We start from the raw sequence: 12,384 nt of genomic DNA, 5'->3' as shown, positions 1-12,384 counted from the left end.
GGCCGTTATCGTTGTCCTTTTCAAAGGCCTATATTGGTCTTTATACGTTTTTTTTTGGAGGGGAGGGGGGGGGGGGGGGGGTGGTGGTACTGAATTGAGAAATGAACCATGGCTCAGAATTGTAACGGAAGTCCTCGTTTATTACAAGCTTGCGGCAAACGTCTATAGAGAAATGTCCTAGAACCATTGTGGCCTTGTGGGCCTATCAAGGAAGGATGCAAAATCATTGGTTCAAACATACACAAGTAACACCTTCCTAGTTATTTCCAAACGGAGGTAATATTTGACAGTAATGAAATTTGCATATGAAAAAGATGGTGGAAACACATAGTCACATACACTGAACTACACGAACAAGTCCAATTGCTGTACTAGACTACTAGTACCATTATCAAATCTATAAGTTCTCATGAAATCTGCACCAGCATGACATTTTTAACCATCAATTCATCCATCTCCCCAGATTTCTGTTGCTTAGAACATTGTACTCTACATACATTTATCATCGGTTCAGGATTTTGGAAAAACAACACAAATTATGCACTATAGCTCAATAACAACAGGGCATCTGTAAACAACATGTCATCAGCAGTCTAATGGATCTCTCAACACTACGTCACAATTACACATCTCTGATACTCTGAACGTGTGCACAATGACACATGGAATTCAGAGAAGCAGGCCAACACTAATGGGCGATCCGGCGATCATGGCGCCAAGGATCAACTACTGCTTGATGGTCATCGAAGCAATTTACATAGATGGCTCATCCATTCACACTTAATTACATCTGGAGAGTTCAATTACACTTGTTGTGCTGCGTTCCACACGGCGAGGGGAATTTTGAGTAGATTCTTCTGTGGCATGGCCGGCGGGATGAACCTGATCCTTGGTGCCTTCTTTACCGGAAACGACAAAGCGCTGACCTTTGCCGCCGCGGCGGCGGCGGCGGGACGAGGAGCAGCAAACCATCGGTGCTTGAGCGCGGCGGCCGCCGTCAGACGCTTGTCGGGGTTGCATGTGAGGAGGCCTTGCAACACCTGGAATCCTTCCTCTGACAGCTTCTCTCGAGGAAACAGATCCCGCAGCTGGTTCTGCTTGTGCCCCGACCGTAGGAGTTGTAGCGCCTTGGCGGTGTGCGGCGAAGATGTGAACTCCGGCCACGTCCTCTCGTCCGGCGTCCCGAGCAAGCGGAAGATGCTCCAGAGCTGGATGATCTCATTGTTCGCGTCGTCGTCATCGTCGTCATCATCATCATCATCGTCGCCGAGGAACAGTGTCTTGCCGGTGAGCCGCTCGGCCATGACGCAGCCGAGAGACCACGTGTCGACGAGCGCGTCGTAGTCTTCCTTCCCGAGGAGCATCTCGGGCGCCAAGTAGAACGCCGTGCCAGCCTGGGTGTACGGCGGCAGCTCGGACAAGGAGATGGCCAGCCCAAAGTCGGAGATTTTGACGAGTTCCCCGTCTTGGCCGATGAGGATGTTGGCCGGCTTGATGTCGCGGTGGACGACGTGGCGGTCGTGCATCTTCTTGGCACCGGCGAAGAGCTTCCACATGATGGCGCGCACCGTGGACTCCGGGAGCGGCGGGCCGCGGCGCCTGTCCCACAGGAACTTGTGGAGGGTCGGCGCGGCGACGTGCTCCATGACGAGGCCGTAGGCGCCGTTGTCAGGGTCGCGCACCAGGCCCTCGAAGCCGACGACGTACGGGCTCCCGCCGCAGGCCTCGAGGAATCCGGCCTCCCGCAGAAGCTCGGCGGGGTCGGGGGGCTCCGCGGACCCGTCCGCCCAGTTGAGGTACTTGATGGCGACGATCTTGCCGGTGGCGCGGTGGCGCGCCAGGAGGACGCAGCCGAAGCTGCCCTCGCCGAGGCATGTCTCCTCCTCGTACTCCGCGGTGCTCCTGATGTTGTTGGTGCGGCTCCTCTTGCAGCGCGTCGGCGATCCATGTGTCGCGGTGGCGTGGCCAGCGCCGGGGACGGCAGCAGCAGATCGCTTGCGCGCGGCCATCGCCGTCGCGCTAGCTCGACGGACGAACAGCTGCTGTTGCTGGAGAGCGGACGCGCGCGCGATGGAGGCGAGGAAGATGGAAGCGGTGGATCGACGGGGGAGGGGAGGTGGGTGATGAGCTGATGGATCCATCCACGCGATTCGTCGTGGAAATATGCGCAGGAGCGACCCGGATTGGAGTCGGATTCAAATTCAATTCGAAGCTACGCCCTAGGCCTAGGCCCGGATTGGTTGGCTTGCCGCCCGCGTTTTCAAAACGCCGACGGTGTTTGGGGTTTGACACGGCCTCTTTTCTTTCTTTCCTCGCGGTTGCGTTTTCGCTTGGAATCTTCACTTCCATCGGACGGGGAAAGTCCCCAACTGCTCACGAGTTCAAATGAACTTGCATGAACAATAAATTCGAAAAGGAAAAACGTTCAAAAAAATTTGAATTTTTTGTGTGGTAAACTTTAACAAATGTTTCAAGAGCCTGCAAATGTTCGCTTTGAAATGATATTCGTGGAAGTCGCAGCAAAAGAAAACAAAATCAGTACTCCAAAATGCTTTTGACAATAGCATTTTTGGACCATGGATTTTGGATTTTTTTTTGCCACCACTTCCACAACTGTAATTTCAAGATGAAATTTTGCATGCACATAGAACTTTTGTCAATGTTTCGCACAAAAAAATGTTCAGATTTTCTTTTGTTTTTCATTTACTTTTTACGATTTTACTGTTTATACGGGCTCATTTGAGCTCGAGTTGAGAATCGGCCTGACCTTGTTTGTTCAGGTGGACGGGAAGTCATCAAGAAAAACGCCCCTGAAGGACTAGCGCCTTGAGGAAGAAAATGTTGGATATGTCGAAGATGTCAAAGCCAAAGACGTTGAACCGGGGCCCCTTGCGCTATGCCGCAAAACCACCTCCTAAATAGGCAGCAGCCGCTCACGACACCAGATGCCGGTCCGCCGTTCTACCTGCCCCACGAGCTTCATGGCAAAGCCATAGCCAACCTCGATGCGACGAAGATGGAGCTAAGGAGCAAAATCTCCACATCGTAATTGTCGCCTCCGCCATGACGTCCATGCCTGGAGCACAAAAGCTTGTCGGATTCGTAGATCCACAAGCACCAACCACCAGAAGCTTATCGGGCGCGCCACAAGTGGCCTCGCCGAGGTGGGGGAGAAGCTTAAAGACATTTATTCCCCTATGTCGCCATCACTGCCACCATGACCGCGCCGCTGAGAACCCTAACCTACTATCCACACGCCTAGGGCGCAGATCCGAGGTCTCTCCACTCTCCCACCTTCGGAGAGGGAAGAGACTGCAGATTCTATCGTCGAGGGAGCGGGGGGACCGAGCTCTCTCCTTGTTCGCCGCTCTCGAACACAGTTCACGGGAGGGGAAAGGATAACTGCATATACTTCTACCCCCAATCGGATGAACGAACCTGTTGTCGTGTTTGTCTGGCCGGCACTGTTGGGGAACATAGTATTTTAAAAAAATTCCTACGATCACGCAAGATCTATCTAGGAGAAGCATAGCAACGAGCGGGGAGAGTGTGTCCACGTACCCTCGTAGACCGAAAGCGGAAGCGTTTAGTAACGCGGTTGATGTAGTCGAACGTCTTCGCGATCCAACCGATCAAGTACCGAACGCACGACACCTCCGCGATCTCCACACGTTCAGCTCGGTGACGTACCTCGAACTCTAGATCCAGCTGAGGCCGAGGGAGAGTTTCGTCAGCACGACGGCGTGGTGACATGATGATGTAGTTACCGACGCAGGGCTTCGCCTAAGCACTACGACAATATGACCGAGGCGGAAAACTATGGAGGGGGGCACCGCACACATGGTTGTTCTAATTTGCTACTTACTGCGTTCACCGATATAAGATGTTTTGGATATTACAATATAGACTACGTACGGACTGAAATGGCTGAACAAACACACTAGAAGATGTATATACACATCTGATTCAGAAAAAAAGAAGTTAGTGAACGGAGGGAGTAACTTTCAAGTCTATAGACCTAGGGAAGTTCAGCGATAGGCACCATCACCATTGTACTCCCTCTGTAAAAAGTAGTGATTTAAAAATCTTAGTATTAGTTTAGAGAGGTAGTTATTGTTTCAAGCTGCATGTGTCATCCTCAAAAATGAAATCACCATTGTACTCCCTCTGTAAAAAGTAGTGATCTAAAATTTTTTATAGAGGTAGTAATTGTTTCAAGCTGCATGTGTCTTCCTCAAAAATGAAGAAAATGTGTGTCTGATCATGCTATCCAAGGGCCTTTCGTAAGCAAAGCAACAATAAGGAAATAAATGCTAAAGAGCACATCAAACTGAGGACTGCAAACTACGTACTTCTACAAAAAAACGTGAGAGGTTTGTCCGTCTCACACACCAGTTACATAATCCCAAAGATGCACTACAGACTGAGCAAGTACAGAACGTGAACATCACAAGTCATACACATCTTACAACAACACGCTATTTCCAGGACCATGAGCATTGATCGAGCTTCCGACAGTTTCGCTAGCGACGGGTCCAGATAGTACATTACTACCATATATCAACCTGATCATTCACAAGATACAACAAACACCCAGCATCAATGTACCACACAGGCCCGTCTATTTCGCTACAATAAGCTCATCCAGCTTCTTAGAGTCGGCATCCTGCGGTCGGAGCGCCAGTTCATCATCAGCAGCGCTAAAATGGTATTTCTCCCCAACAGCTCTCAGAAGCTGGTACACTTCAAACATTGTAGGTCTTTCCTTTGGAGCAGAAAGCACGCAGGAACAGGCGACCTTCAGAACTTGAAGCAGCTCAGCGTCACTGTTCTTTCCGATCAGGGACTTGTCCACCGCATCTTGAAGTATAGAGTTGTTTGATAGGTATGTTATCCAATCTACCAAACTCCCTTTGAAATTTTCTGGGGCCTTTGATACGCGCGTGGGCTCTTCGCCGGTGACCAGTTCAAGCAAGACTACACCAAAACTATAGACATCCCCTTTTGGCGTGGCAACAAGGGTGTGCGTGTACTCAGGAGCTACATAACCCAAGTCGCCAAACTCGCCATTGACGAATGTGCTCAGGTGGGTGTCGATTGCATTCATAAGCCTTGCCAACCCAAAATCTGAAATCTTAGGCTCGTAGTCATCATCAAGTAGTATGCACTTGGAGCTAATATTGCGGTGAAGAATGCGGGGGTTGCAACTGTGATGAAGCCACGCCAACCCTCTACCAGCCCCAATGGCAATTTTTAGCCTCATTGGCCATTCCAGAGCCTCTCTATCACTGCCTTCATGGTGTAGTTGATCATAGAGTGAACCCTTGGGCATGTACTTGTACACCAAGAGCCTCTCTTTCTTAGCAATGCAGTAACCTAATAGTGGAACTAAGTTGCGTTGCCTAGCGCTTCCCAATGTTGACATCTCGGATGTGAATTGGCTCTCTGAATGCTGAGTATCTTGCAACCTCTTGATAGCAAGGAATGAACCGTCAGGAAGTGTAGCTTTGTACATAGTTCCGGAATGAACAGTTCCAATAATGTTTTCCTTGGTAAAATCACATGTTGCCTTCATCAGATCATTCAGTTTCATCTTTGAAACTGATTTCTCAAACATTGATACCTGTAATGAGAATTTACAGAAACACATGTGACAACGTAGCCAACCAAAAGTTTGTATGCCTAAGCTGATAAGTCATGTTTTCGATACGTCTGGTGCTTAAAATAAATGGCTGACAGCTATACTTCTAGTTAAATACTATGATACAGGTTATTCTTCAAGGCAAAAGATATATGTATAAGAATATTCTGCTTCTGTATTTTGCAAAAACGTTAATCTGATTAGAATAGATGAAACTTCACAAAGATGAAACATCTTTTTGTGGGGCAAAACGCGACAGATTTTGTCAGTTAGAAACAAAGGACGGCTAACATTTATTTTAAAATATATAAATACAAAACTAAAATACCATCTCAAGATCCTGGGGGAGGGGGGGGGGGGGGGCATACCTTCACTCCTTTTGCTCCCTTGATAGACTTCGCCCACTTATTTTCTTCCAGGTCCTTTTCCTTCTTTTTGGCAGGCATTTTCCGCAAGAAAATGAATAAAATCACACCAACAATGATTAAAGTGATGACCGCACCAGCAACAGCAGAACCAGCAATCACACCTGTACGACTGCTTGAAGAGGCAGTGCAATCACCGCTCAGAGGTTTCCCACAGAGGTCTTGATTTGCGAAATTGGATGATGAGAATTTGCTCAAAGATGGTGGGATCTGGCCTGATAATTTATTGTTAGCAACATTAAACTCGGTTAAGCGAGAAAGACCAGCAAACTGCCCTGGGATTGCACCAGTCAACTTGTTATTTTGTAAACTGACAACATTGAGATAAGTGCAGTTAGCTAGCGATTCTGGAATCTCCCCTGAGAAGCTATTATACGAGAGATCAAGGTTTGTGATGTATGGAAGCCGTTTTGAGATGTCAACCGGGATTGGCCCGGAAAGGCTGTTGCTCGATAGATCCAGCGATGTCATGCTACTACAATTCTCGAGCCCATCAGGGAATTGGCCCTTCAGATCCATGCTGCTAAGCCGAAGAGAAAGAATCCGGTTTTCATTAGGATGCCAACACTCCACGCCGTTAAAAGTGCATATGGATCCTTCTTTGTTGTCATCAAATGTCCAATGCAACTTGTTGTTTGGATCAACGGATGCCTTCAACCTCTTCAGACATTGGATGTCAGTTACTGTGCTATAGCATGGCTGACAGAGCATAAGGCAGAGAAGGATTTGGACCAGAGTAGCATAGAAACACCGAATGGCCATCCTAGCGTGTTCTCTACTTCAACTTCGAGAGTTTACCATGAAGCTTGCTCAGTGCCTAAAAGGAAACATGCGACAATGAAAATCTTGGCAGGACATATGTAAACGAAACATGTAAATGCCAACAGAGCATACTGACTTAAGCAATGCACAAGCATTAAACTATAACCAAAAAAGATAACCAATGAGCCCTAGCACTAAGGCTAGCCATAGTGGGGGTAACTTAGCTTAACACATCCCAAGACAATTTTGCTTATGTGGCAAGTATTTAATGAGGAAAGAGGTGCTTGTGGTAACATAATATGTTACTGTAACATAGCGCTTCCCGAGGCAAAATGAGTCTATGAGCTAATAAATGAAGCCATCTATGACACTACTACTATGTTACTTTGCACTACGGAGGTAGTAACTTAGACCAGCCTAAGTGGGAGGTAATAAATTTGAACTAAAACCACGACGAGTAATTTGGAACGGAGGGAGTAACATGCATGCCACATAGGCAAAAAATATGATGTGGCAAGTAATTAATGAGGAGAGATGCAAATGGAGTACTACCTCCGTCCTGGTTGTCTAGCCCCCCTCGTATTATGGGTCATATTTTGACCATGATTTTAACTAATCAAATGTAAGTTAAATGTAACAAAAATGATATTATTGAAACTATATTCATATACGAATCCAACAACATAAATTTAGGTTACATAGCGGTTCCCCATGTAAAATGAGTCTCAAAAGTAATAAATGAAGCTCTCTATGTTACCACATCTATGACACTACCCACTATGGAGGTAGTAACATAGACCAGTAACATATGCATGAATCCGAATGAGCACATCATAATTACTTGCCCTACTTAACTAAGATGCACACTGCATGGAGATTGAATTATTGCATGAAGCAAGTCAAACACGAAAATGCTGGAAGCAAAGTTCTTGAGGGCTAAAGGACTGTTTAGTTTCTGTCAGTGGCTGTAGCTAGGGAAGGCACGACTCGGTAAAAGGAATCTGGATCAGAGCAAAGCGTTGGCAAACCAAATTTGCCGCCCACGGATCCATCTAACGGACAGAAGCCGAGGGCTGCAGCGAGACTTGGATTTGGCTGCCCGCGGCACAGAACATGGAAACAAATCAGGGGAAAGTGAAATCGGTGCGGGGGCGTTTGGCCGGTGGCAGCAAAACGGAGGGTGGATGCTGAGTTGCTGGCAGTGGCCGGGAACGGTGAGAGCGCGGATGAAGGGTACCTCAGCGTGCCGCCGTCGTTAGCGTCGCGGCCGCCAACCGATCCCGTGTCGCGAGCTCGTCGTCGCGACCAGCCGAGCCGAGCCGATCGTCGATCTCGCTGCAGCCTCGCCCTCGTTGCCAGCCAGCCAGCCGGCCGTCACGCTGAGCGGTCAAGCAGGGGGCGGTGGAGCTCCCCGTGGATCCCGGCGCCTCCCGGTCGCGGTCGGCGAGCGTGTTTGGGGGTCGGAGTCGGAGTGGGGCGGTGGCGTGGTTCGAGGTTTCGGGGCTGGAGCCGGAGCGTGGACTGGACTATGGTGACGGGAGCGTTTTTTTTTTCTTGTTTTCTTGAGGGAGCGTGAGACTGGGGCCCACTGGTCGGTCGCTGGATTTGGACCACCTATGCTAGTCAACTAAACAGTGAGCGGAAGGAGAACGAGGAAATTTCACAGCTTACAACATCTTCAGCCGATATGTCAAATATGGCCCTCAAACGGTCGCGTCCTAGCCCGAACGCGTCCGCGGTAGTCACCGTGCACATCTTAAATTTCGTTTATTGCATCTGAACATCTTATACTAGATTTTTTAATTCATACAAAGATATCCAAACGAAATAAACTTGCGTACAACGTCGATCACCTAGCTACTCATCGTTGGAGATGTCGATGATCTCCGTGCCTGGCTCCAGCAGCATTGGCGACAGCTGCAGCTCTGGCTCCTCCGGCTGCTCCGCTCCGGCCTCCTCCGCCTCTATATCCGCGTCGAGTTCGGCGAATAGCGCGTCGGACGCTGCCTGCTCCTACCGGAGGAACGCTCGGTTGGCCTATACATAGGCCTCATCCTGGATGAACTCCAGTATGCCTGCTGCTCCGCCATCTCGTCGGACTGGCGACGGCGAACTCCGCCTCCGCCTGCTCCATGTTGAAGCCCGACAGCTGCTGCTCCGGTTGCTCCGCCTCCTCCGACTTCATCGGAGCCAGCTCCTCCTCCTCTTCCTCCTCTTCACCCGACTGTTCCTCCTCCTCCTCCGACTCCGGCGAGTTCGGAGGCAGCCCGGCAGGGATGCTGGCTGCGCGCGCGGCTTGTCTCGCCAGGATCTCCTGCTGGATCTTGATACGTCCATTTTGCATCATGCTTTTATGTTGATATTTATTGCATTATGGACTGTTATTTCACATTATGGTACAATACTTATGCCTTTTCTCTTTTATTTTACAAGATTTACATGAAGAGGGAGAATGCTGGCAGCTGGAATTCTGGACCGGAAGGAACAAATCTGAGATACCTATTTTGCACAAATCCAAATGTCCTAACACTTTACAAAGAATTGTTTTGGAATACATAAAAAATATTGGGCGAAGAAACAACAGAAGGGGACCCACCAGGTGGCCACAAGCCTGGGGGCGCGCCCTACCCCCAGGGCTTGTGGGCCCCTGGCCATCGTCTGGTGCCCATCTTCCGCTATATGGAGGGTTTTGACCCAGAGAAATTCAGAAGGAAGCTTTCGGGACGAAGCGCCGCTGTCTCAAGGCGGAACCTGGGCAGAAGCAATCTAGGGCTCCGGCTGAGCGATTCTGCCGGGGAAACTTCCCTCCGGGAGGGGGAAATCGAAGCCATCGTCATCACTAACGATCCTCTCACCGAGGGAGGGTCAATATCGATCAACATCTTCACCAGCACCATCTCCTCTCAAACCCTAATTCAGCTCTTGTATTCAATCTTTGTCTCAAAACCTCAGATTGGTACCTGTGGGTTGCTAGTAGTGTTGATTACTCCTTGTAGTTGGTGATAGTTGGTTTATTTGGTGAAAGATCATATGTTCAGATCCTTAATGATATTTATTACCCCTCTGATCTTGAACATGAACATACTTTGTGAGTAGTTACATTTGTTCCTGAGGACATGGGAGAAGTCTTGTTATAAGTAATCATGTGAATTTGGTATTCGGTCGATATTTTGATGAGATGTATGTTGTCTTTCCTCTAGTGGTGTTATATGAACATCGACTACATGACACTTGACCATGATTTGGGCATAGGGGAAGGCATTGGGAAGTAATACATAGATGATGGGTTGCTTGAGTGACAGAATTTTAAACCCTAGTTTATGCGTTGCTTCATAAGGGGTTGATTTGGATCCACATGTTTCATGCTATGGTTAGATTCATCTTAATTCTTCTTTCGTAGTTGTCGATGCTTGCGAGAGGGGTTAATCATAAGTGGGAGGCTTGTCAGAGTAAGGACAGCAGCCAAGCACTGGTCCACCCACATATCAAATTATCAAAGTAACGAACGTGAATCATATGAGCATGATGAAAACTAACTTGACGATAATTCCCATGTGTCCTCGGGAGCGCTTTGCTTTATACAAGATTTCATCTAGGCTTATCCTTTGCTATAAAAAGGATTGGGAGACCTTGATTCACCTTTGTTACACTTGTTACTTGTTACCTGTTATGAATTATCTTATCACCAACCTATCTGTTACCGATAATTTCAGTGCTTGCAGAAAATACCTTGCTGAAAACCTCTTGTCATTTCCTTCTGCTCCTCATTGGGTTCGACACTCTTACTTATCGAAAGGACTACGATTGATCCTCTATACTTGTGGGTCATCAAGACTCTTTTCTGACGCCGTTGCCGGGGAGTGAAGCGCCTTTGGTGAGTGGAGTTTGGTAAAGAAACATTTATATTACGTGTTGAAATTTACTGCCACTTATCACTATGGAAAATCATCCTTTGAGGGGTTTGTTGGGGTATCTTTGAAGGAAATATGACCTAGAGGCAATAATAAAGTTGTTATTTTATATTTCCTTATATCATGATAAATGTTTATTATTCATGCTAGAATTGTATTAACCGGAAACTTGATACATATGTGGATACATAGACAAAACACCGTGTCCCTAGTAAGCCTCTACTAGACTAGCTCGTTAATCAAAGATGGTTGAGTTTCCTAACCATGGACATGAGTTGTCATTTGATAACAGGATCACATCATTAGGAGAATGATGTGATGGACAAGACCCATCCGTTAGCTTAGCATATTGATCATTCAGTTTTATTGCTATGGCTTTCTTCATGTCATATACATATTCCTTTGACTATGAGATTATGCAACTCCCGGATACCAGAGGAATGCCTTGTGTGCTATCAAATGTCGCAATGTAACTGGGTGATTATAAAGATGCTCTACAGGTATCTCCGAAGGTGTTTGTTAGGTTGGCATAGATCGAGATTAGGATTTGTCACTCCGAGTATCAGAGAGGTATCTCTGGGCCCTCTCGGTAATGCACATCATAATAAGCCTTGCAAGCAATGTGACTAATGAGTTAGTTGCGGGATGATGTATTACGAAATGAGTAAAGAGACTTGCCGGTAACGAGATTGAACTAGGTATGTAGATACTGACGATCGAATCTCGGGCAAGTAACATACCGATGACAAAGGTAATACCGTATGTTGTCATTACGGTACGACCGATAAAGATCTTCGTAGAATATGTAGGAACCAATATGAGCATCCAGGTGCGCTATTGGTTATTGACCGGAGAGGTGTCTCGGTCATGTCTACATAGTTCTCGAACTCGTAGGGTCCGCACGCTTAACGTTCGATGACGATTTTGTATTATATGAGTTATGTGATTTGGTGACCGAATGTTGTTTGGTGTCCCGGATGAGATCACAGACATGACGAGGAGTCTCGAAATGGTCGAGAGGTAAAGATTCATATATAGGACGATGATATTCGGACACCGGAAGTGTTTCGGGGGTACCGGGTACATATCGGGTCACCCGAAGGGGTTCCGGGCATCCCCCCAGCAACTACATGGGCCTAATGGGCCAAGAAGGGGACAGACCAGCCCCTAGGGGGCTGGTGCGCCCCATGTAGGCCGAAATAGGCGGGGAAGTAAAGTGGAGAAGAGAGAAAGGAAGGGGAGGGATTCGGCCTCCCCCTTCCTTCTCTCCTCCCTCCTCCTTCCTTCCCCCTCCGGTGGATATGGTAAGGGGGAGGCCGAATTGGGAGGCGCCCAAGTAGGACTCCTCCTACTTGGGGCGCCCCTTTGGCTGCCTCTCCTCCCCTCCAACCTATATATATGTGGGGGGCACCGCTAGAACACACAACATCATCTGTTAGCCGTGTGCGGCGCCTCCCTCCACAGTTTACACCTCTGGTCATATTGTCGTAGTGCTTAGGCGAAGCCCTGCGCGGATCACTTCACCATCACCGTCACCACGCCGTCGTGCTGACGAAACTCTCCCTCGACACTTTGCTCGATCAAGAGTTCGAGGGACGTCATCGAGCTGAACGTGTGCGGAACTCGGAGGTGTCGTACGTTCGGT

At 48.1% G+C, this 12,384-nt stretch overlaps 1 protein-coding gene and 1 pseudogene across 1 annotated transcript; both read right to left on the bottom strand.

Annotated features, from left to right (window-relative positions):
* Window positions 1-427: 427 nt before the first annotated feature.
* Window positions 428-2,117, bottom strand: LOC123099610 (putative cyclin-dependent kinase F-2; annotated as a pseudogene).
* Window positions 2,118-4,331: 2,214 nt separating this feature from the next.
* LOC123096189 (probably inactive leucine-rich repeat receptor-like protein kinase At5g48380) lies at window positions 4,332-8,369 on the bottom strand. Its single transcript, XM_044517836.1, has 3 exons — window positions 8,066-8,369; window positions 6,010-6,883; window positions 4,332-5,623 (listed from the first exon to the last, which is right to left on the bottom strand). Exons 2-3 carry the CDS (start codon window positions 6,826-6,828, stop codon window positions 4,622-4,624), a joined length of 1,821 nt encoding a protein of 606 aa, XP_044373771.1. The 5' UTR covers window positions 6,829-6,883; window positions 8,066-8,369; the 3' UTR covers window positions 4,332-4,621.
* Window positions 8,370-12,384: the final 4,015 nt, after the last annotated feature.

The sequence above is a fragment of the Triticum aestivum genome, chromosome 4D (genome assembly GCF_018294505.1).
Source record: "Triticum aestivum cultivar Chinese Spring chromosome 4D, IWGSC CS RefSeq v2.1, whole genome shotgun sequence".
Classification (NCBI taxonomy): Eukaryota; Viridiplantae; Streptophyta; class Magnoliopsida; order Poales; family Poaceae; genus Triticum; species Triticum aestivum.
The sequence above is the reverse complement of the archived record's forward strand: the minus strand, read 5'-3'. Positions and strand labels throughout refer to the sequence as shown.

What these genes read in the sequence shown, in the direction of transcription:
- LOC123096189 (XM_044517836.1), bottom strand. Translation starts at nt 6,828, where the DNA reads ATGGCCATTCGGTGTTTCTATGCTACTCTGGTCCAAATCCTTCTCTGC. An exon ending in AGGGAGCAAAAGGAGTGAAG is followed by an intron (nt 5,624 to 6,009) that starts GTATGCCCCCCC and finishes TTCTCATTACAG; the next exon opens with GTATCAATGTTTGAGAAATC.